The sequence below is a fragment of the Crocodylus siamensis genome, chromosome 13 (assembly GCF_052110815.1).
Source record: "Crocodylus siamensis isolate JL-2025a chromosome 13, ASM5211081v1, whole genome shotgun sequence".
Lineage (NCBI taxonomy): Eukaryota > Metazoa > Chordata > Crocodylia > Crocodylidae > Crocodylus > Crocodylus siamensis.
The window spans coordinates 22262264-22287387 of NC_143407.1; the positions used below are offsets into that span (position 1 = coordinate 22262264).

General features: G+C 41.5%; 1 protein-coding gene across 6 annotated transcripts in view; it reads right to left on the reverse strand.

The window, feature by feature from the left end:
- Positions 1-25124, reverse strand: part of CUX1 (cut like homeobox 1) — a 416613-nt gene that overhangs the window by 81349 nt on the left and 310140 nt on the right. For 5 of the 6 annotated variants that reach the window (XM_090026256.1, XM_090026253.1, XM_090026252.1 and 2 more), the window contains 4 exons: positions 24586-24687; positions 22606-23432; positions 20429-20594; positions 19695-19751 (listed from right to left, as the gene is read on the reverse strand). The exons of the other annotated variant lie outside the window; for it this stretch is intronic. In XM_090026256.1, the coding sequence (XP_089882382.1) occupies positions 19695-19751; positions 20429-20594; positions 22606-23432; positions 24586-24687 (1152 nt within the window). The remainder of the gene's footprint in view (positions 1-19694; positions 19752-20428; positions 20595-22605; positions 23433-24585; positions 24688-25124) is intronic. 6 annotated transcript variants of the gene reach the window in all.

Consider the following 25124-nt stretch of genomic DNA (forward strand, 5'->3'; position numbering starts at 1 on the left):
TTGCCTTATCTTTTTTTTTGTTTTTTTATAGGTTTAACTCCCTTCTCTTCAAGAGCTTTCATCCAAATGTACTGTTATGAGGTCAGAATAAGGCAATAAATTTACACTTGGGCTCTTCTGTACATGATCCAAAAGATTTGCCTTTTTCTTCATTTAAACTCAGGAGAGGTGAACATTACGTACTTGCAAGAGAATAGCTAAGAGAGCTAATATATTTCTTGTGATATAGATTATGATAATTATAGCTTACCATAGCAAAAGGTACTTTACTACAGTTCCAGAAATGCAAACTCAAGCTTTGAGCTGGACTAATGCCAAAGGCCACCTCAGTGAATCCAGCTGTAAATGGATACTTCATCATCTGGGCTCAGGAGTCAAAGGTAGCCAGATGAGTTGCTAGCTACATCAATAGCCTGTGTGCCACTGGCTGGAAAAAAACTGATGGGCATTAACCAATGGCCTGCTAGGATCAGGTGAACTTTTGATCTTGACCTTGAGATAAGCCTATTCAGCTGGAGGTACCTTTTAGGAGCAACAACTCTTCAGCTGTCCTATATGTGCACTACATCCACAGAAGAAAGATAGCTGGGGAACTAGTTTGAAATGATACAGAATTGACAGCTTGATTTGACTAGTTACAAACCAATCAAAACATCATGAACTTAACATGATCTTGCCACTAGTCCTAGATGTTTCTCTACTAAAAGAGGTATTTGGATGGTGGTACAATGAAACACTAATTGATGGACGTAATCTCATCTGTCCTAGGAGCATCACATTCTGGAAGGTGACATAACCCAGTGGGATGTCTGTGGCATGATTCCTTAAGCCAAATTACTTGTATTTATTTTGAGAAAGCATCTGGCATTTTGATTCAAGCTGCACACTCGTTTCTACAGATATGACAGCAAGTAGCTTCACTTCACTTCGCCCTTTTGCCAGCATAACATAATCAAAAGCCTTTTAGACGAGGAATGATTTAGAACAAAAGCATCCAAATCTTCAAAGCAAAATAATTTATTGTATCAAGATTTTTTTTCTGTGGCACACTTGACCACCTACAAAGGAATGCATAGTATTTTATTAGCTCAAGAAGAGTAGAGCAGATAAGCTGTTGAACCTGTGTTACTAACATAAGCTTGGGTAATAAGCTGCCAAAAGACTCATGGGGAATAAAGTAAAAAACATGGAGATGTTGGGGAAAGACCATCTGAAACACAGAAGGTACTTAGGGGCCTCTAAAAGGATTAAGAAAAATATTATATTCTGAAGACAGCAGGCAGACAACAGCTGCCTGAAGTTTCAGACAGAAGTGGATTGAAAAAGCAGATCCACTATAATTTTCAGAGACAAATCTCTGCAGTTTATCTGATCCACTATTTAAATTTCAGTACACAGCCCTCTATCTGCAGTAATAATAACCTAAATTCCATTTAGTGTTCATTTGAGCAGTCAGGATAAAGTCATTTCTTATTATCTCCCCACTGTGTAAAAAACAGCTTGAAGGTAGGAAGTCAGCAAGCATTTTCACCAAAAAGTAATTATTGTAAGTGACATTTTTACTGCTGGCATGCCATAAGGCGAACTGTGCATTTGGAAGGACAAGTTGCTAAAACAAAATGACAGGGTACTCTGTGACATTCCGACAAGAACCCAAACATTATTTAACTGGCGGTTGGTTTGATGCACTGCTTTCCATAACGTCCATTGCTCGGGCTTCACGTCCATGCAAAATTGAAAGTTACTTTAAGTAAAGAGCAGAAGAGCAGCATAGTGCAGGCACTATTGGGAAGATAGTGTAAAAGGTTTTGTATTCAGATGATTCCTTTATGGGAAATTATTAAAGAAACATGAAGGAAGATAAATGTAAACGCAGGACTTTGCCACAACCTCCCAGAACAGATTTACTCACTTTTGCAAATGAATTAATGAGCAACAAACAGGGCTGGGTAGATTACATAAAATCAAACTGCTGGAGTCTAGGATTGGATTAGCATCTAGGTTCTCTCAACAATTAGGGTATATAATATCTTCATTTTAAAGATTTTAAACCAAAATACATTGGTCTATTTTCAATGACACACCTTTAGAACCAAATCCAATCCCGAAACAAGTCCACACCCATACTCCAGTTAGGTTAGGCATTCGATTTCCTAGGATTTGAATATTTTATGCAGAATTCAGGTTTCTTTTTTCTACACAGTGATTTTAACTCCTGAATGGGAATTTATGTCTTTTCAGGCTCTTCTAAAATACAGTAATGAGCTTTCTGTGCATCACTGGTGAAATGCAAGTCTGACCTACGTAAGTAATAAATCAGCAAAGCATGTATGGCACAATACTACAATAAAACCTTCTTATAACTAATTAATAGAACAGATCTATGAATGGTGAACATTTTCTCAAAGGTAGTGTTTTTAATGGATTTGCTTTAAATGAGCAAACCTTGCCTACTCACAATTTGCAAATTAATATGGCTTATGAAAATATGGACCTCTCCAGAGCCATAAATTTTTGGTGACACACAACACTATAAAGCATGCATGTGTATAAATTCATGGTAGCAAATGCCACCTAAAGATTATAGATTTTCATTATAACCTTCGGCGTAATATAGGTTTTTTTGGCAGGGGTTCCCCATTTTTTGCACAAAACCTATAACTTTGCAAAAAAATCCCTTTGGGTTTTAGCTTAAAGGGAAAAAATTAAATGAACCTCTTCAGCAATATGTGCATACATATCTCTCTCTATATGCATACATATACTGAGCAGTGCTGAGCTATGGGGTCATCATGGCTTGAAATACTGTTATTTGCATACTGAATACTGTATATGCATAAATATCTATCTATAAAGAAAAAAAACCACGACTCAAAAATTACTGGGAGAAAAAAATTAAACCTCAATCCCCTACCTGACAAATTTTTACATGCATGCAAATGCAGTAGATGCATAAGTGTTTCTAGAAACAGGGGCAAAGGTTGTGGGCATTTAAACCCCCCCCCCCACTGCTTTTTGACAAGGATCAAGGGATTTTAAGATCAAGCCATAATTTTATATTGTATTTTCTACAGCTTTCTTCTAGTTTGAAGTTTTTATTTAAAATCATGTTTCCATATAAGGGCACCTGAGAAGCAGGAACATGGCTGGAGTTCTGAAAAGCCAACCTAAAATGAGGTTATTGAGCCTGTCTCGGAAGCAAACACATAAGCTGGGATATTCAAAAGCAATCAAGGGAGCTGGGCCCAGATTCTCATTTGAATAGGATTTGGGTCTCTAAGTCCCTTAGGCATTTCTTAAAACCCCATCCAACATGTTCAATAATACTCCAAAGGAAATCAATGCTATATACCTTTTGACTTCCGTGAGAGTAGGACCTGGTTGCAAGGCCTTGTTTATCTCACGCTTGTTAAGCACTAGTTCAGTTTCCTGTGCAGTAACTAAAGGTGGAAGCAGCAGGGTAGGTCAAATGCAGACAATTTTAGCTACAACATTTTAAGCACATTCCTAAGCATGAACTAATATGGAAAAGGTAGAGTCACTTATTTGCCTTGTACCACAATACCATAATCTTTTCATGTGTATCCTCAAAGTGCCTTAAATTATAATGTGATAAGGTAGCAACAAGCACAGTAGTGAAGTAGGCCAGTGCTCACTGTAAATTAACACTTTCATCACTGCCAGCATCTGTCCTTGAAAACCAGTGAGAAAAGTCCTTTCCCAGTCCCAAGAGAGGCTGTTTAAATTGATAGCTTGTTTAAATGACAGTGAAACAAATCCCCAACCACACCATGACTTACAGTTTGTAACCAGCCATGGTTCTAACCATGATTCATGTCCACACAGCATCAATAATGTTCAGTTTAGAGCTATGGCAGCTAACAGCATTTTACCCTTGCCAGAGGCACATGCTAACTTACTGTTGTCTTTCTATGACTGTTTTTTCAAAGTGCTGGCTGTGTAGACTATCCCTGTGTAAACTATTTGGCTGGCCACCTATTTTTCCCTCAGTGCCATGGGGTATCCCAGTGTACACTGACCCACGAACTGCTAGTACTCTTATAGGTCTGTCTTCCTGACAATCTATGCATTATGGCATAGCTGCCCAACTTTTCCCTGATGTGCTGATGCACTTACAGTTATGCCAAATGGTAGGGATGGATAGTCCAACATAGCTGCGATGGCAGAAAAAAACCCTGTTACAGTATATGGAAACAAACCAAGCCATATGACTAAGCTGAGAGGACTGTGCCTCTAACTGGTCACAGAATCACAGCTTTATTTGCAGTGTAGATGTGACCCAAGGGAACAAACATAATCACTGATCATGAACCATCAAGCATATAGAGAAACACTACATTTAATCTTGTACAAAGGGGCATAACTAAAGGTAATGGGATAAAATAAAGGAGAAAGAAATTAAAGCTATCAGGAAAAGCTGCTGGGCAATAACTGCAATAGGAACACCATTAAATTGGAGACTTTAAACAATGTTGGCAAAAACTGAAAGACTTTGGAATGGCCCAGTGATGGACCAGATGATAGCAGAATTGTTGACTGCATGCTTGTAATTAGTCATTGTATAACTGCACACAAAAGCAGCAAATTAGGAACTTGTGTTAGCATATAGATGACCACAGTTTCAAGAATCACCACTTTGAGTTAATTTAAAAATAGTTTTCTAAAACTAAATTAAATGTTAATTTCTATAATTAACTAACACAGACATCCTGGCTGCCAAGGCATTGTTGTATATTACCAATCCTCCACTAATAACCTAATTTCTCCATGTTAACATAGCTCATTTCTGAAGAAGCTGGTATTGTTTTAAGAAAAACTTTTACAAAATGATCCTCAGTAACCTTATTATTAAGGCAGCTTGTGTGTAGGAACAGTTCTACTGAGAGGTCACAGACAAAGCTAGTATTTAAGTCGCCTTCCTGTAATCAAAGATCAATCATTGTATGACAACAGCTTTTTTGCTCATTGATTCAATGCTTCTCGGAGATCCAAATTCAGTTTTTACTGTAACATCTTCACTGATACTACAGTTGATGACTACGTGGTTAAAGACTAGAGCCTTACCATGTTATCGCTATCAGGGCTGTCCCTCTTTCCAGAGCAAGCCTGTAACCTCATTAGCATACCCAGGTACTGCTATAACCGTCTTCAAGATCTTAACCTCTTGTTTGCCCCTGGACATACCGGGTGCAACAGCATACATATGTACACTGTACACCCTGTTCTGTAGAGAAAAACATTTTCCTCCAGTAAACAATGTGGACATTCATTTGCCAGAGGCAAGCTACTCAAGGGGCTAACGACTGGATTCTTTTTCTCGTTGTAAAGGCCGACCTATCACCAGTCATATATGTTGGTATTGTGGATTGCTCATCATCTTAGCAGAAAGCAACTGAATAGACTGACCCTGCATGCTACCGTGCTAAATGCAATACTATTCTGAGGAGTACTGGTTAAAGTACTGAAACAAAATGACATTTACATTGTATGCAACGATATTATAAAAGCTAGTAAGGTACATTATTTTACACATCCTCATAATCTCTCCATACTGCTTTACTTAATTTGTGATAAAATTATTGAGAAAGGGTACTTAATGTAGGACAGTCAGTAAAAGTAATTTATCATCTTCCCGCTTCGGTGCTCACGTTATCAGCGAACTCATTTTCTGCATTCATCATGCAATCAGCCTATTATTTGCATATTAATCAGGCAGTGGACCATGAAAGAGCCGCATCCCAGCCAAATGCTTCACTATCTCAGGAGGAACACTCAGTAATTATCATACATCAGTGTTATGATGTGGTAATTGATTATAACATCTTTCTGTTGCCCCTGGGGAGTCCCACTGCTAACCCAGCTTCAGGCATTCTGTGCAGATTTTTCTCTGAAAATTACAGAAACCATTGCTGTTCTTTTAATAAAAGATTCTCTCTACCTTTGCAATAGTATAGTGTCTGTGAATTTCCAAGTTACCCTCTCCCCTTTTAAAAAAAAAAGAGCCAAAAAACAACCACCCAAACCTCACAAGAAAAAAAAAAAAAAGATCACCTCAAAACATGAAATAAAATCAGTTAGGTTTGTTCTTGCTCGTCCTCTGCTTTCAAGGTCTGATGGCTTTTTAGGTACCGATATTGCTTACATAATACCCTTCTCCATCAAACAAAATAAAATGTTGCAACTTCAATACATAGTAATTGCAAAGTTCGTACAGAGGCAGTTTAACTGCTTTATTTAGGTGCCAAATGACAGGCTAATTTTGGTCCTCTTGTAAAGGACAAATGAAACATCTGCCAGTTCAAACTTGAACTATTTTTAGGATCCAAGTTCCAAAGGGGTAAAAAAGAAAAACAAATAAAAAGACAAAACTGAACTTACACTGAAGCTAATCTAATGACTTGTTTGTTCATTTGTGTGAAGATACAGACAGACGGCAGAGTGGGAGGGGGGCAGCCTCTACCACCTGTACACATCCCAACCTCTTTAGAAAGCAAAGATGAAAGGGGGTGTACAATGTTGGAAAAGGCATCTGAGAGGTGGATGTGATAAAGTGTTATAGGGGAAATCAGCTTTGCCTATGTTCTAATGCTAGGCTAGGCTAAGTGTAGGAGGAATGGAAGGAAAAATCTGCAAAAATAAAATGGGGGGGGGCGGGGCGGGGGAGAGAGTTTTAAGCATTATCCAGGAGACTGATTTGAGATGTTCTGAGCACCGATGTCAAAAGATGTTGCCGGTTTCACACCACATTTATAAACGTGATCCTGTTCTAGAGTTAAAAGTACATTTTCTAACAAGGGCACTGTAGAGTTTAAAATACTATTTTTAAGAAACAAATTTTCTGAAACATATAATTATTACCAGATGTGATCATTAAAAGTCTAAGAAATTTGTAAAGTACAATTAGTTTTTCACTTTTGCTCTTTGTTCAGATTTTGCATTTCACTTGGCTTGGGACAATAAAAATGGACTAATTTGTTTCATTTTTCATTATATTGATTTCTGTTCTAACCTTCTGCATTTCGTATGTGAGCAATATTATATATCAATATTGGGGTAACTGGGAAAATAGTTTCTATTAGAATTAAAAGAACCAGGGAAATACATATTTTCACTTCACGCTTCTTATAAACTTTAACAACCTCAAATAACTTGCAAAATTAGTCTGATTTTTTCTTTTTTTCTCTGCTTCCACACAAACACAAAAGGACAAGCCAAAATAATTTGAAGGATACCTTATTGTCCAGTAATGTTCTGTTTTCTCTACTTGAGAATGGTTTTCTGTATTTTTCAACTAATACGCAGCATCTTAAAATCTAAGCATGTGATTTAATTACCTGTCCCAGGCATAATCTGTTACTTTTCGGCACAGAACATTTACTTCACCGTTTCAAGAGTAGATCTTGGGAAACAGATCTGCCTTACAGCTTTTTCCATTATGGGATGGAAGTAATAACATGTGGATTTGGAACATACACTTTATTTTAGTGTTTCAGGAGAGAAATCGTCCACTATCTGTTCTACAAATCCAACGCAAAGTAATATTCATCCACTTCAAGAACATTTCACTAAATTGCTGGATAATCTAAAGCTGCCTCAGTACCAGAGGACTGGAGAGTTGCCAGTGTGACTCACATATTTAAAAAGGGGGCTCTAGGGGGACACAGGGAACTATAAGCCAGCGAGCCTAACTTCTGTTCCTGGAAAACTGGTAGAAACAATAATAATAAAAACAAATTGTTCAGCACGTGGATGAGCATGACTTGCAGGGGAAGAATCAACATAGCTTTGTCTCGCCAATCTATTAGAATTCCTTGAGGTTGTCAATAAGCAGGTGGATTGGGGCGATCCAATCTGACGTGGTATATTTGGGCTTCCAAATATCGTTTGACAAAGTCCCCCATCAGAGGCTTTTAACTAAGGTAGTCATGGGATTCTAGGAAAAGTTTGCTCATGGATCAGAAATTGACTTAAAATAGAAAGCAAAAACTAAATATAAAAACCAGTCAGTCTTCACGATGGCAAGTAGTAAACAGCAGGGTCCCCCAGGGATCCATGCTGGCACCAGTGCTGTTTAACATATTCATAAATAATCTGGAAAAGGGGGTGAGTAGCGAGGTGGCAAAATTTGCAGATGACAAAATTATTCAAGGAGGTAAAGCCCAAGCTAGGAGGAACTACAGAAGGATCTGACACTACTGAGCCTACAGGCAACTAAATAGCAGATGGAATTCAAGGTATAACATGTAAAGTGATGCACATGGGCAAAAATAACCCACACTATACCTACACTATGATGGGCTCTACATTAGCTGTTACTACACAGGAAAGAGACCTGGGAATCATTGTGGACAGTTCACCAAAAACCATCAACTCAGTGCTCAGCAGCCATCAACAGGCAAACAAAATATTAGGGATTATTAAGAAGGGAACTGTAAACAACACTGAAAGTATCATCATGCCTCTTTATAAATCCATGGTGCATCCACATTTTGAATACTGTACCAGTTGTGATCCCAACACCTCAAAAAGAATAGAAAAGAACTAGAGAAGGCACAGAGAAGGCCAACAAGGATGATCAGTGGTACGGAGGGAATTCCATATGAGGAGAGAATAAGACTAAGCCTATTCATCAGTTTAGAAAAGGGACGCTTGAAGGGTGATGTAAGGGTTTACAAATTACTAAACGGTAAAGAGAAAGTAAATAGGGATTTCACAATACAAGAACTAGGGGTCACAAAATGAAACTAGTAGGTAGGAAGTTTAAAACTAATAAAATAAAGTTCTTTTTCACACGGCGTGTAATTAAAGTCTGAATTCATTGCCACCAGATGTGCAAGCTGATGGTTTAGCCAGAGTCAAAAAAGGGACTGGTCAAATTCTTGGAAGAAAGGAGTATCATTGATACTCATGCTACTGAGCATGGGAATTAGGGGTACAGCCTTTGAATCGGAACTTCCTAGACCTTAAATGCTGGAGGCTGCAAGCGAGAGGAACATGGGAACAAACCCTGGTCAGACTCAGTTCACTCTCCCTTCCAGCATCTACTCTCTGCCACTGTGTGACGCAGGCCTATTGGCTACATTTAAGGGACCATGGGCCTAGGGCCACCAAGAAAAACTATAAGCCTCCCTTAAAAAAGAAGGCCTCTATGAAAGTAACAAATAATTTCTTGGGACAAATGAAAAAGAAAACAGGGAAGGGAGCAAGGGCACAGGTTCAAAATAAGAGGTCCGGAAGGAGATGCTGAGCAGAGCACACAGGTCAGTGTCCACTGCCCCTTGGATGAGTTGAGGGAGTTGGTGGACACCAACCAGTGAAACTGCTTAGAGATGTGAACAGAAGAGTGACTGGAAGACAGCCCCACATTTGCCCAGGTTCCCCCTGGCCAGAGCCAGGAAAAGATTAACTAGGAGGTCCCAGGGCTTGATGGAGCCACAGATGAGGAGTGCATAACAAAAAGGTGTGGGGAGATATGCAGCCAGAAGCTCAGCAGAAGGTGCTGGAGGAGCACACTCAAGGTAGGAGTGGGCCAGGGTCCTCCCCTGTTTGCAAAAGGAGCAGTGGTTGGGGGGGTCTGTAAAGTGCACCACATACACTATGCGGCAATAGCTGCACGCAGGAGCCACCAGCTGAGGTCCCTGGTGGCTCATGGAATCAGGGTGGGATACAGACTTGTCCACCAGGGACGCTTGCCCCTGGCCCTTGCCTAGAGTGTCCCGCCATTTGTTATCCAGGCAGGACACAAAGACTGGATGTGAAGCACAAGTATGTAGAGCTGCCTGCAGGGGCAGTGGCCCCACAATTAGCTCTGGAGGGCTGGGGATATTGGGGAACGGGGACTGTCTTTGTGCACAACCTGGTTGATATAGGTGAAAGCAGTGGGTGGCAGGGCAGCCTTTACCTCCTGGAGTAAGTGACAGAGAGCACACAGCGTGGGCAGCTCCATGTGCCAGGCCAGCAGAAAGAGACGTACTCACCCCTGCTTGACATAGTCCAGGAGGTCTCTGATATAAGTGATGTTGGCCAGGACCCTCCTCCAGGGCATCGAAGGCACCACTGACACCAGCTGGGGATTTGTCAGCAGAGGCTCAGCGAGGCCTGGCAACCAGAGATGGAGACCAGCCTCCAGGCCCTGAGGAGGTCCTGGTAGAAAGCTGGCAGCTCCTCCAGGTCTTGCTTGGGAAGACCTCCCAGGTAGAAGAGCTGCTGATCATATCATAACCCCCAGAGGCAGCTGAGAAAGATCAGGCACCACATTGCCTGGCTAACTGGCACTGTACACAAGCCTCTGCAGCGCCTGAAGGCAGAAAGGGTAGCCCTAGCTGCTGGGCTGAGCAACTGGGCTTGCAGAGCTCCGAGAAGGCTAAGTGGGCAGGGTGCCTGCTAACGAGGCACCGATTGTTTCTGTAGGTGGTGCTAATTTGGCTTTGTTTGCAGATCCATTACCATTCCCACCCCCTGTGGAGGAGGAGCCCTGTGGTCCTCTCCTGGGGAGACTGACCAGGGGTGAGGTTTCCTCTGTCTCATTGGCTGTCCCCTTGTTGGGGGCCTCCAGCTTGCTAGCCCCCTCAGGGAGCTCTTGCCCTGCCACTGGGAGGCTAGGTGGGAAGGAGTTGAGTGGGGTGCAGGAGGGGGAGCTGTGCACTCCCCACATCCCCACCTGTAGGGAGTCCAGGGTGCCTCCTCTGGCTCCACTGGGTGGGGGAGGCTGCATGTGTGAGAGAGAGATGGGCTGGGGGACATGCACAAAAAGACAAACAAGAACACACATGGGGGGCGGGGGAAGCATGTTGCTGGTTTACTCAGCCACACACAAAACACTCGGCGAACAGGAATGCAGCACAAGACTCACCATAGGAGGGTAAACACAGGGGCACTGCTGGAGCAGCTAGCAGGAACGTTGATGATGCTGCTGGTAAAGGGGCCCCACTGGTGTTGTGGGGCTTACTCCAAATTATGTCCCTGTGGCAGCAGGTGCTGGTAGTAAGTGAGGCAGGGGGCTTTCTTTCCCCACAAGAGGGGAGGGGGGTGTAGGTCCAGGTGAGATGGTGGTGGTGGTAAGGACAGCAGGAACCTGCAGCAGCTCAGGCTCCTGCTGCTCCCTGGCCCAGCAGCTGGGGGAAGGGATGGTGCCACCTGTGGACACAGGCCTATTTGTTATGCCATAGGGAAGTGTTGGCCTAGGCCCAAGTAAAGCTATAAACCTTCCTTAAAATGCAGGCCACTGAGGACATAACAGTTAATTCATTAGGGAAAATAAAAGAAAAACGGAAAGGTGTGAGGGTCATAGATTTATAACAAGGGCAGTGAGGTGGGACAGTAAGCACAGCACACGGACAGTGCCCAGGATACTGGGCAGTAGGGCTGCACGAAGCTTCAGTCATTGATTTGATTTGGCAGAGATTAGGCCCAATTCGGCGGTTGAATCGCCAAATCCGAATCAAAGTAGGAGACCCTTTAATCTCTCCAAATTGATTCGATGATTCAGACATAGACACAGCTTTAAATGTTTTTTCCCCAAGACCTCTAGGTAGCAGGCGGCTTGTGAATGCTGAGATGCTGGGGCGGATGGAGCATCCCACGGGAACGGGGGGGGGGGGGGGGGGGGCAGTCCCCAGTGCGCTCAGCAGTGGACCTGGAAGTGGACCAGAAGCACTTCCAGTCTACTTCCAGAACTGCTGGGGAATGTACGGGGACCCGCCCCCCTGGTGATTAGTGCCTACTGAGTCTGGGGGAGAACCCGGGGTCCCCCCCCCCACGGCTGATCGCTGATCCGGGGGTGAGGGGAGGGGCGCGTGGGAGGTCCCCTGCGCGTTTGGCAGCGGACCCGGAAGTGGACTGGAAGTACTTCTGGTCCATTTCTGGGTTTGCCACCGAGCTTGCAGGGGCCCGTCCTGCACTCCCCTGGGATGCTCCATCCGCCCCACCATTTCAGTGTTCACGAGCCACGGCTGGTACAAGGTATGTAGAAAAAACCCATATAAAGTTGTGTCTACTGCAGAAGTGCTGATTCTCTGAAATCGGCATCGAATCTTCAGATTCGGCCAAATCGAATTGGGACAGTGATCCGAATCAACGAATCGAATCACTGTTCTCACTTTGGGCCGAATCCAAATCAGAATTGAATACGGCCCATTTTGCACACCCCTACTGGGCTGGATGGACTTATGGTCTGACCCATAAACAGCAATTCTTATGTTCATATATCAGTTGGAAGCGTCCATGAGTGTAACCTGAAGCAGCAACCTGATTCTCAGCCAGGGTCCCCGGGCACACAGGGGGAGGTACTGTGAAGGGTGCCTCAAGGTCCAAAAAGAAAAGCAGATAAGGCGCACCAAAGGTTCAGTTCCTATCTAGCCATTGCTCCATCCCCACTGCCTGGCTCCTCTACAAGGAGGTAAGAACAATAAAAAAGAAGTTAGCTTCTCAAATGGGGTGCCGCTCAATTGACAAAAGTTATGGAGAGGTGCCTGGAATCCAAAAAGGTTAAGCCAGTGGTTCTCAAGGGAACGAAATGAAACATCCCATCACCATAACCACTGGACAAGCACCCTGATAGGACTTCCTCCAGAGGCTAAACCTTGTAGCTTCCTATGAAAAGACATGTGCTACATTTCTCTCTAAGTAACCAGAAGACCAGCATGACCTCTTTCCAGTGACAAATGTGTGTCCCCTAGTGATGTGCCTTTCCTGACTCTTCACAGCTGCAAACCCTCCAGACCCCCTCTCAATTCGCTGAAAAGTGCCTGACCTTCTTCCCAGCTGTCTAACCCTCCTGACTTCTCTCTTTCCTTCAAGCTACCAGACCTTCCAGCACCACAATATGAATACTGATGCCTTCTTTAATATTACTGCTGCTTGCTGACTTGGAATCAGCTGCTTTAAGACTGATTTTAAAGCATGAGACCATTCTTTCCTACCCAGCTCACTCCTGGAGTTCACAGCAGGCAGAAAGGTCCACTGGTGACATAAAAAACAGGAAGGTAAGAGGGTGGGGGTCCTCTTGGATAAGGAAAAAAAATCCCAAAACAAAGGAGGAATACAGAAAAATGACTATTCATGAATAAAAAACAATAAAACATAGAAACACAAGTTGAGGGCTATCAACTTAATAGACCAGGTTCGAGTTAAGATTGAAAAGAATAAGTTATCAAGGAGATTATATATTTAGAATGATCTTGAAATATATTAGAGCCAGAAATTCTAATGGAAGCTTTTCTAGAAGTAAAGAGTTCATGAACAGTGCTTCAACGCTGTATTTCTTTAAACTTTAAATACTGTGCTGAACTAGAAGACTCCTAAGAGCATGGACATATCTGCTGCTCTTCTATACCTGCCTGACAAGGGCAGCAGTAAGAATAACTGGCATCTTATTTCAAGTTTAACATGTACACTCAGGAATTATCAATGGGGTAGGAATTATTTTGTCTTTACAAATGGAGAAATAGAGTCACCATGATGAAGTGACTTGCTCGAAGCTAGTGACAGAACTGGTGACAAGAAACAGTACTGTCATGCCAGAGTTGGGGCCTCCTGACTTAAAACTCAGAACACAGGACAGCGGATCTACAGCATCTGTATTCACAGCCCGACCAAAAGGGAAACATCTAAACAAACCAGAGGCTGCAAAGGACTGTGGGCTGCTCCAAATCAGAGGAGAGAGATCCTCATTCATTTTTCCTAGTAAGTTAAACTCAATTTCAGGATATCGTGCAAGTTCCTTTCCCTCCACTTTAATAGGAAAACACTGTTGTTTGGTACCCATGTTGCGTCTACAAGAAATCTTTGCTGATAGCACTAGCATTCGTGAGTGGGGATTTTATAATGCCAAAAGCGCTTTGGTACTGGTGAAGAGATGATCGACACGAGGGAATTGGACTGCAGAAATTTTGATCACTATTTATCTAGTATACCTAGGTTGCCAGTAAAAGTGAGTAGAGAAACAGGTATTAGTAAATGAAGTTGTAACATGTACAAAAGATAAATAGATACCTGTGTGATAAAGATATCACCTGTACTTAAGGGACTATGCAAAATAATAGTGGGCAAGGCAGGAATTTCACTTAAATCATCAACTATTTACCAGGCATGAATAATATACACCGAACAACGGCTATGCAAAACAGACTGAAGAACAGGTCTGGAAAAGAAACAGAAATGACAAAATGATTTCTAGTGAGGATGTCAATGCTGCATTAAGAACTAAGTTTAATACTGATTTTGTACTTCATTTCAAGGTCCCAATAAGGTGCTATGGACAGTGATTTTCCTGGCTGTGTTCATCTTAGAAAGGTTGCCAGGGAGGTTTTCATGGTCCAAATGTCAGAGAAATGGCACGGAATTAGATCATACACATAACAGACAGACTATAACAGCTGGCCTTGTAAGAAGCCAACTGATATCCTAGTGCTTGAAATCAACACAGCTAAGGCCAGCTACTTCAGAGCTGCAACCTCACTACATAGCAATGATATGGAAACAACCACTTCTCCTGTTAGAATAGTATTTTAACATTAAAATAAGAGGTTGATTCTGCTGTGCTACCAATCCAGCTTAAAGAAACTACTCTTAAACATATTCCTATCTGACTCATACCAATAAAACATAACCCCCACAACCAAATTTAAAGTGACAAAAAACAAGTATTCTGATTTAAACTAAATAAGGAACTTCTGTCTTATGACTCAGCTGTAGAAAAGGTCAAGCGATGCCACTTCTCCATATTTCTTGATATAAAGTCACATTCATTAACGGCATTTCAAACCATAAATAACTTCGTTAACCAGAATGCTTGCACTCAATTACAGAAATAAGTGCAAAGAGTTATTACCCTTGTAGATAAAAGAATCCAAATCTGGGATGGTCTCTCAAGGTCACAGTCTCAGATGACCATGCACATGAGCATATGGTGCTAATCATTAAAGTTGTCAATAGATTAATCTGTACTACCTGGTAGAGAACTCCTATGACAGTTGTGCTCCTTCAAACTACAGATCTATAAACATTAAAGGAAAGAGTAATGAGAAGTGGGATTAGGGCTTTTCCATGCCCTGCGTCTTTTCAATACATTTCCTCAAGAGGTCAGACTGACTGTGGATCTCAGTGGATCCAGGTGCAAAGTACCACACCTGTCTTCACTATATATAGGTCACAACAGTAATTAAAACAGGAATGAAAACCACCTAACAACTTTGTTACTGGATGAATGGGGACATTTACTCAATCCAATATCAACTACTCTTTACCTGTTAGCCTCTGGTACTGAGATATCACCAAAATGAGTACAGTGCAGAGGTTTCACTTGTCGTTCCTAATGTACCGACAAAAATCTCTACAACAGTAAACCACATAGTTGTGTTCAGAATGTTTTACACATCTTCCCAAAAAGATAATAAAGATCAATCGTCCCCATTACAAATGCTTTATTTTTAAGAAGGAAGCTTTCATGTAACGTTTTAGTGATCTCAATACAGTAGATCTTCAGTTTTAAATCACTGGATAATATGCAATTATCTCAAGCTGGATTCTGATTTTAAAAAAAATGCTTTAATTAGCTCCTCATATTATGCTGCTATAATCCTTTCTTCAATTCCCATGAGCATTACTATTGCTAAGCAGCATGAGGTTAGGAATGATGGATGATACCCAGAAAGGAAGACAAACAAAAGGGAAATTCAAAATCCCCCGAGATCACCCGCAGCTGTATCGGCAAATGAAGATTTCCACATTAGGTCACAAGGAGACCCTTATAGAAACATGTACTCAAAAAGGCATTCAAGTCTTTAATATACTATATAGATGATGTCCTTCACAAAGGATAAAAAACAAGAAAAGTAAAATAAAAATTAATCTTTCCTGGGGCCATGAAGGAAAACAGCAACACTGGTTTCCAGTTTACCAAAAATTAAAAAAGAGAGACAGACATCATAGTCTGATGTAATACTGATGCTCATTAAGAAAAGCTCCCAAAGAGTCCAAGCAAAGTTACTACAGAAGTCGTGTATGATACAAGTGCTCAAAACACTCATTTGTATACCTTCGCCTAATGCATGTGGCAACCATCCAGTTCCAACCCAGCTCTGACCATCAATAATGCAACTAAATAAGGGCAAGATTCACCAAGAGAAAATGCTGATGCAGTTGGGTGACATTAATTTGGTTTTTTTTCCATGTGAATTAGTCCATGCTTTTGACACATAAATCATTAAAAAGGCAGATTTACCCAAGGGCATTAGAGCAGTTAGGTGGAAAGACACATGCAGAAAATGTAGAGGGCATGCTGATATTATTTTTGACCATCTACAGATACCATCTGTGTGCAAAACTTATTCAATGGAAGTTTCAAAATGCTTTCTTGATTACCTGAGCAACACCAGAAGCTCACAAACACAATGTACAGAAGAACGTAAGGTTATATTTTGATATCAACATCATTTCTTGCAAATACTTAAATGAAACCTGACAAAGGTGTGCTTGGCCCTTTTTTGGTTTATTTTTTAAGAGATAAGCGTGTGTGTGTAGGTTATCTATATCTTTCTCTATATAGATATCTATACACACACACATGCACACACACACACTAATGTACCACAAAGTGAAGTCTTGAAAGCTTTTTATTTCAAGTTTTGCTTTACTTAACTTTTCCAATTAGAAATCAAGCACATAAAATCTTGCCTTCCATGGCGTTGCTGGAAAAAGCCCTGGGGGGAAAAAAAAAGCACAGGGGAATTGGGGTTGGTGCTTTTTCAGACCTCGGGCAAAGGGGCAAAGTTGGACATTGTACAAATGCATCCATTTTTACCAACTGTTTGTCAGGGTTCTGAGTTGAAAAAAGTGCTAACAAAAGAAACCAGTAAAAACAAATGTAAGGAAAGGTACTTTGTGCCTGCAAGCTTGTCAAAAAAATCTCTCCTGAGTATGCAGTTGTTTCAGTGAAAGATATAAAAGATATCACCTGCAGAAATCTTTGCCTCACATCCTTTTTGGCACACCAAAGGAAAGTATAGTCCCTTGTTCTAAGCTTTCATATCCTTAGTAGTTTCACCAAGAATTAACAAATAGACAAGATATTACCACTGAATTCTAACAGAAACAATTATATTATTTTTTCCCCTAATCATTACAAAGAAGCAACAAAAGGGGTTGAATCTATGTTTCCCCTCATTTGCCTTAAGGAACAAATAAAGGATGGCCATCAATAATATGCTCCATTCAGCTAATAACAATTTAACATGTTACAAAACATTAGCTCGAGGGCAGTAACCAACAGACTGGAAGGGGGGCGCGGGCGTGCAAGGGAGCAGAACAGAATATCACACTAGCACATCTGAACTTCCTGAAGGAAATAACTGTTAGCTAGTTGCCATCCTCCTGGGAACCTATAAGGTGGTCAGACGGCAACACTGTAGATCTGTCTTTCAGCGCTTGTCTAATTACCGTTAGAGAACAGTACATTGATTAATAATGAAAATAGAGCCGTTCACCCTCCCCTCCCATTTGAAACTCCTCCAAGTTTTAAGTGACTTTATAACATGCATTTTTATTTTCTGTTTTCTTTAATATTTTTTAAAGTACTTAAAAAATATTTTAAAAAACAGAACAGTGACTACTATATGTTGGAGGAATGTTATATAAGGTTACTGTATTTCCAGTTCCAAAAAAGACGACGCCTGTCAGGGGGGACACCTCACTCCCAAAACATAGCTCCCTGGCACTGCCAATGTCCCTCACTGCCAACTGGCAGCCCCCCATCCCTGCTGCTGCCCCTCATTCCCAACCCACAGTCCCCCTCACCTCCCCAGGCCATGCTGTTGCCCCTCATTCCTGACCCGCAGCCCCGTCTCTGCTGTTGCCCCTCACTCCCGACCTGCAACCCCTTGGCATTGCCAGTGCCCCACACTTCTGACCTGCAAGCCCCCTGCCCCTCCCAGCACCTCACTACCAAGCCACAGCACCCCCAGCCAGACTGGACCAGAGTGCGGCGACTCAGATTTGTACAGAAAGCATTGGATTGAGTCCAGCCCCAGCACATATAGGAAGGAATAGGAGACGAGGCCTGCGCCACGCCACGCCGTCTGGCCATGCTCCCCCTCCACAGATGTAGTGTCTCCTGGCTGCTCTGCCCCTGCAAGCACAGGCACCAGCACCTGTGCTGCTGGCCCTGCCATGGAGCTTCCTACTGCCAAAGGGCCCCCTCCACCCCCTCTCCCTGCTGGAAGGGCAGGCACCCCCACCCTGCTCCCACTGCCCTGCGGCAGCCCCAGTCCCTGCTCCCCATACACATTTACCTGCAACTAGCTGCTGAGCCTGGTCCCACCCGCCTGCCTGGCTGCATGCCAGCCAAGCGTGCGCATGCACACAGATGCACATGATGCCTGCCTCCAGTCACCCTCCTCCTGCTCCCACCAGCGAAGCAGAGCAAAATCCCAGACTTTTGTTCAAATTAAAAAAAACACCACCTGGACGGAGATTGGAGGGCCCAAAAAGAGGACATGTCTGGGAAAACTCAGATGTATGGTAACCCTAATATTATAGAAAAACCAGCCACTGCACATTTTAATGTAAAACAACATAAAAACCCCCTCAGGAAATTTGTGTGTTCCCTAAATGCTTGCACATAAGAAACAATAGTCCTGTGATTGCACAGAATGTCTCCAATTTTATTTAAGAAGGCGGTTTTACCTTCATATTTGGTTTCAATGGAAGCATTTTATCGTTATACATTCAACACTTACTGTTCTCTTCACAGGAAAACAGGCTGAAAATGAGGAAGAAACCCCCTTCCAGTGAGATATTCTAGGTTGTGAAATCATTTCCCAGAGAAAATGGTGAAAACCTCATTATTTGGGACATTTAGCCTAAACTGAGCAATTTATAAGAAAAAAAGTCCTGTCCTGGAACAGCCAGGGGTAAACAGGATGACCTTAGGTCCTTCCTTTCCATTTCAGACTGCTGAACTCTCAAACAGATAGCACCTGAGAAATCATCGTAGAAAACTCCACATCACAAATGTTATTAATCCAAAACATGGTATAAATGGCTTCCATCAGTTAACTGTATCACTGGTTAAACCACATGTGTGGGCAGAGTTCGGTATCTAACAGCAGGAACCCAGCTGTTTTATATTTGAGCTTCCTCCTTCACTGTACTCATCTTCATAAAACCTTTAAACAATTCCTTTACATAAGCACTCTTCACTCATATTTGCCTAGTTTGCTTTTAGGAAAAGGAAGGGTTGAGAATCTACATATTTAGCAAACTTTGAAAAATAAATGCATAATGTGGTCTCTTCTCAAACTACAAATAAGAAAAGCAGATATAGAATAAATGAGCATAGAAAAAATATGCCAAAAATAAAGCAGCCAGGGTATGTAGATCACATTACAAATGAAAGGCTTCTGTTTTACAGCCATTGTCACATGTCAAACTGATAGTCTGAACTATGGCAAAAAATACAGAGCCAATGATCTCTTAGATCAGATATAGTTTCCTAGCTGAATATATTTTGCTAAATGCTTGCGCATTTCAAACTTACCATAGCAACAAGGAAGGAATAAATTGATTCTTAAAAAAATACTGCTCCTGGATGACACAACACAGTCCTCTAGGCAGTAGAAATGTAACATGATTGGTTGCAAACTCATTCATTGTATTTTTTGAAATCAGCTGCTTACCTGAGCTTGCACATCCCTGCTGTAGGGAATCCTGCAACGATGTTACAGAGTGGAGGACTAGACAAGAGAGAAAAGTAAAATCAAGGAACAATAAAGGAGACCACCAATGACCTAAAACAACTACTATAAAACATTAAATAGGCTAAACAATTAGCCAAATGCCAACCTCAGTTTACAGCCATGTAAGTTGGCAGTGTTATATAGGTGTAACTGAAGGCAAAATGTGGTCTGGTATTACTTTAATCCATCACTAGATACTACGCACCTTACAGCAACACTGGAAAAGCAATGGTAAAAACCAGAATCACAACCCACATTTCCCTTTCTAAGCTTACTTTCTTTTTTTATTGGTTAAAAAAATTAATTGCTCAGAGAACTTCAGAAATAGTCTCTTCAGTAATAAGCCCTATTAAAATGTAACTCAATTCAATTTTTCCATGGCTTTTCAGTGTTTTATCCAAAGTCACTTGAATTGTACCCTGTATTTTTGTAAAAACACTATCATCTTAATGGTAAAATTCACTGAGTTCCACTTACAGACTGAGAAGAATCTAATCCCTCTGACGTAAAATCCCAGATAGTCCCTTAACAAAAGGTTTTGAAGTCAAGGAGAAGTGGACAGCTCTACTTATACAAATGGCAGAGCGAACACAGGAAAAAACAATCTTGCTTTGTACAACTTTACAAAGAATTCCTCCTCCTCAACTTAAATAACAGGGTGGAATTTTAATTACCTTGTCCTTGTTGTTGCCCTTGTGCAGGGAGGACGCACTGTCCCAGCTCACCGTTCAGCCAGAGCTGCATGCGAATAAATGGTTCTCGGCCTTTTTGCGTCAATTTACTCCATGGCTTTGGCCTAGATAGCATATCGCTGACACTCCCTTGAGATAAGCCTAATACCTGGAGCGATACAACCACGAACAGTATATTAACATATTTGGTTTAGGTGTGTGTAGCTTTTGCAATACATTTATTTCTTGTATGATGCACATGTCAGTTATATATTAATCTTAAAAGAATGTACACAAATAGAATCCAAATACACAACATATTTACTCAAATCTAAGATTACTCTGAATGCAAGATGACCACTCAATAAACAGATTCTATAAATGGAAAATTTATGAAATCTGTTATATTTTTCTGTGCATAGAATCTAACTATTGGAGGGTTGCTGAGAGGGGGAAGACAGTGTGCGTGGGGGGGGAGGGGGACACGGTGTGGGGAGAACAAGCAGCTTGCCCCTTGCTTGTGCCTGCCCCCCTGCAGGCTTGCCTCCCCTTCCTCCTTCATCTGTGTTCCCCCTTCCACCCCTCCCCCCCAGCTTCTTCCTTCCCCTCCGTTGCACAGCTCCTCCTCTCCCATTTCACCATGCAGCCTCTGCTTCCCCACTTTCCCCAACCCCTTACTGTTCTGTTTTGCAAGGGTCCATTCCCACTCTAGCTTGAGGCACTGAGCATGGGCTCAGCTGGGGCCATGCTCAGGTCCCTGGGCTGCAGCATGGGCAAAGCCTGCTGGTGTAGAACTCAGGTAAGGGGGCAGAAAGAGGGGCAAGTGGGAAAGCAGAGACTGTGGGGGGGGGTGAGGTGGGAGAAAGAGAGGCTGCAGGGGAGAGGTGGCAGAGTGTAAGCAACAGCTGTGGCTATGGCCCTGACTCCAGGTAAGGGCTGGAGACCAAGACACAGCAGCGCCCCCAAGCAATTCCAAGATGAAGGGCTCACCTCCCCTTTTAAAACGGACAAAATACCTCATCTTAGAATCAAGTAAATATGGTATTATATAATACAAAATATGTATTTTATAATTCAACTGAAATGCTTTTCTCCATCAAACATTAGTTTAGGAGCATGTGTTCTTCCTGCGAGAGGTCATGTCATTGGGAACACCAAAAGGATGCTACAGAGCTGCATACTTCAGTATTTTGTGCAATTCAAAGTCACCAATTCTAGCAAGAGAAATCCAGAGACCCAGTCTTAAACTGGTAAGTTTTTAGGAAATGGTTTTCATGGTTTAAAAAAAAATTTACAAAGATATATGGAATCTTTTTAAGTTTACCATCACAGTCTGTTAATCCATCTTTACATTTCAACTAATGTAACATTTCAGACTATGGAGTTAGCATCCACTCTTTAATAAAAGGTGCCAAGGAATCTTTATCAAGTCCCTTCCCCGCCTCCACCCAAATTAAATTTTAGACAGTACCTACAGTAGCAGAGTCACATTTTCATGCTGGGATGTTAGCTCAATACTGAACCAGATAGATTAATGGCACTGGCTAAAATCACCAACACATTATCCTACAGCCTGCTAGGTGCTTCTTGGTAATTTCCATCCAAATAATGGCCCGTTCTAATCCTACTCATCTGTTTACATGTACAGGGATCAGAATCCAAAGCACTGTGGCTTCAGAATGCCAAATACTACAATGTATATCTGCCTCATCAGAAAAGTACTAAAGTACGCAGGGGGGCTGGACACATACTGGATGAATAGTGACTGTACTCAAAATTCTTATCTAAATTTAGGATCATAGAGCAGAATGATTTTTTAAAATCTCCCTATATGGGGACAAATATAGCTACCAAATAGTCCATGAGTTCATTGCATTAAACACTGTACCTTAATATGTCATCCAACTTAAAATGATTACGGCTCAGGAGAAATTAGCTTTGTGTTGTTACTATTGAAGACATCTTTTTGTACAAAAGTAACAAGCTAGAAATTTCAGAGTTTGAGGGCTCATACTTTTCATTTATAAGTACATATTTTTGAATACTGAATATGCAAAATGTTGCTGTCCAATATACTATTCCTATACATATTCCTAATTCTGTGCATTCAAAAACCAACTGAAAAACAGAGCATTGCATGTTTAAAATGTCAGCAGAATGAAGAAAAATCACTTCTTTACCTTTTCCCCAAAGATCCTTTGGCAGATGCCATTCTTTGCTAGCTTTTCTTTGACCTGACGAGTTAGCTCTATTGTATCCACTTCCTGGTACATGTAAATCTCATACTGCTCGGGCGTCAGTGGAGGAACTGAGGGTTTGGATGGCTTTGACAAAGGTACAATGGGTGAAGAAGGGAGGGGGCTGTTTTGTGGTGTCTCGCTGTGACTTACTCCAGTCATGCTCAATTCAGAGCTCTGAGAGTATGGAGATTCAGCGTTTGGCCACTCTTTCCAGTATTCTGAAGAGGATGGTCCTTGGAGCTGACTACGGTCTGGCCTAGCCTGGTTGCTGACCTTTTCTTTTCCACTGCTGACTTCCTCAGCTTTTGTATCTTCAGGAAGAGCTGCGTTTCTTCTGTCATGCTGAACAGTATTCCACCAATGGTCCTTCCAAACACCACCCCGTCCCAATTCATTTTTAACGTGCCTCAGCATACCTTGTGCAGGATCAGTTACTCCATGAAGCTCTAAAACTGGTGTCTCTGGGGGCTCCTTTTTTAGCCCAGAGAGGTTCTGCAATGCAGAGATACTAGAATCCGTAACAGATGAATGTTTCTTCAGAGACATGGCCAGTGAAGGGTAACTGGAAACTGAAGACATTGCAGGTGTAGATACCAGTTTAGGGGACAAAATGGAAATGTCAGCTTGAGACAAAGGCGGTGTTTTTAAGGCAGGTTCGAGGGCAGCCTGCTGTGCCTCCATTTCACGTCGGGCTTGCTGCAGAATGGACCGAATGGCATCATCAGAATTCCCACTGCTAGTTGCAGAAGGTGGCTGAGCCGGCTCAGCTATGAAAAGCAAACCAAAAACGGAATTAACAGAAGAAAGTATATTCTTCTCAGTTCAATGACGCTGTAAACATTTCCTGAAAAGCTGCAAGAGGACCAAGGGGCTGCAATACATTCCCATATATTTAAAACTTGATTTTCAATGATTGAACAAAGCAACATTTTCAAAATTACTTATTAAAAAGCATGTATACAGGTGTGTATAGACATCCCAAGTATATTAAGGCGTGATGAACATTTGTAGATATCCAGCTCCCCTAAACAATTTTAAGGTCTCAGTAACAGGTACTCTCTCTCCCACAAACAAATTATATACAAACAGAAGTAAAACCAGGGCATCTGGGGATATCAATAATGCCTTATTTCAGAGGGAGTGCAGAGTTTTGGTACCATACACAACGTTAAACATTTTCAAAGACTTGCATAAAGGACTTTGTTTTTATTTTGCCAAATTACTTGGTATGGTTCTCTCTTTTTCTTATTATGTACTCCAGAATTAACTAGCTCTAAAAGTACTAATTTAAAAAATTCAATAATTAAAAAAAAATCCTAACACAAATGGTTTGGCCGTAAGCCTTCCCATTGCCATGCGATATCTTAGTCCTACTCCTTCAGATACTGCAATCACCCTAGTTTAATTTCAAAACTAAATATCCTAAGTATTAAAGGAACATCTATTTCTTTAAAACAAGGAAATTTAATGCAGTGCTCTTTCTAGTCAGTTAGTTCCTTAAGCAGAACTCAGAAGTTGTAAAGAGCTGTGAATTCAGGGAAAATTGCGCCACAGCATCAAGAAATGCCTTTTGCATGGTTAGAACCATTTTCTAAAGCTTTTTAAAACAACAGAAGGTTAAAAGCTACCTCAGTCCAACCTCAACCCGCTAAACATTGGAAAGTGCGTTTCATAGTAACCTTCTCTCATGAGCAAGGTAGGAATAAGGAAAAGAACTGTGACCCTCCTTATAGGTACGGTCTAGCCCTAAGTATATAAAGTTAAACATAGTATAGTTTATATACACAAGCATTGCCTCACTCAAAAGATGCAGCTCCGCCAAAGTACATTCAAGATTTTAAGAACATAATTAACTGACCAGAAAGCTCATGATAATTAAGTCCAGGAGTAAAAGGAACAGGCATCAAAGTGAGTCCATACCTGTTTTCTGTACTTGCAGCTCCCTTTTGGCTTGTTCTAGAATGGATTTGATGGCTTCGTCAGAGCCACTCTCTGTTGTTCGAATTCTTGTTGTGATGTTACCTGAAGAGAAAAATGAAACTAAAGATCTTAAGCAATTTTTTTTGCAAATATGGAGTGTACATACTTATTAAATACCATTGGTAAATTCACAGTGATAAAAGATTGTAGAGGTGTTTGCAAACACAACTTGGGAAGATTTACGATTTATCACTTATTGTACTGGTAGCTCATTTCATAATTAAAAAACCCTTGTATTTTCTTACAAAGATATGGTACGGGCCCGTCACAATGCTAAGAATTTTTAACATATGCCCAAACCATGGAACAAAGCCTTGTACTTAACTTTGTGTTACCCAAGCTGTTCTAAGCAACAGGACTTTTAAGAAGTGTTTAATCTCTTCAAATTGTTTCTCCTCATTTTGAAGTTAAAAAATGTGATAACATGTACCATTTTTAAAAGATTGTATCAGCTGGTTAGGCCTCAACCAAATCAGAAT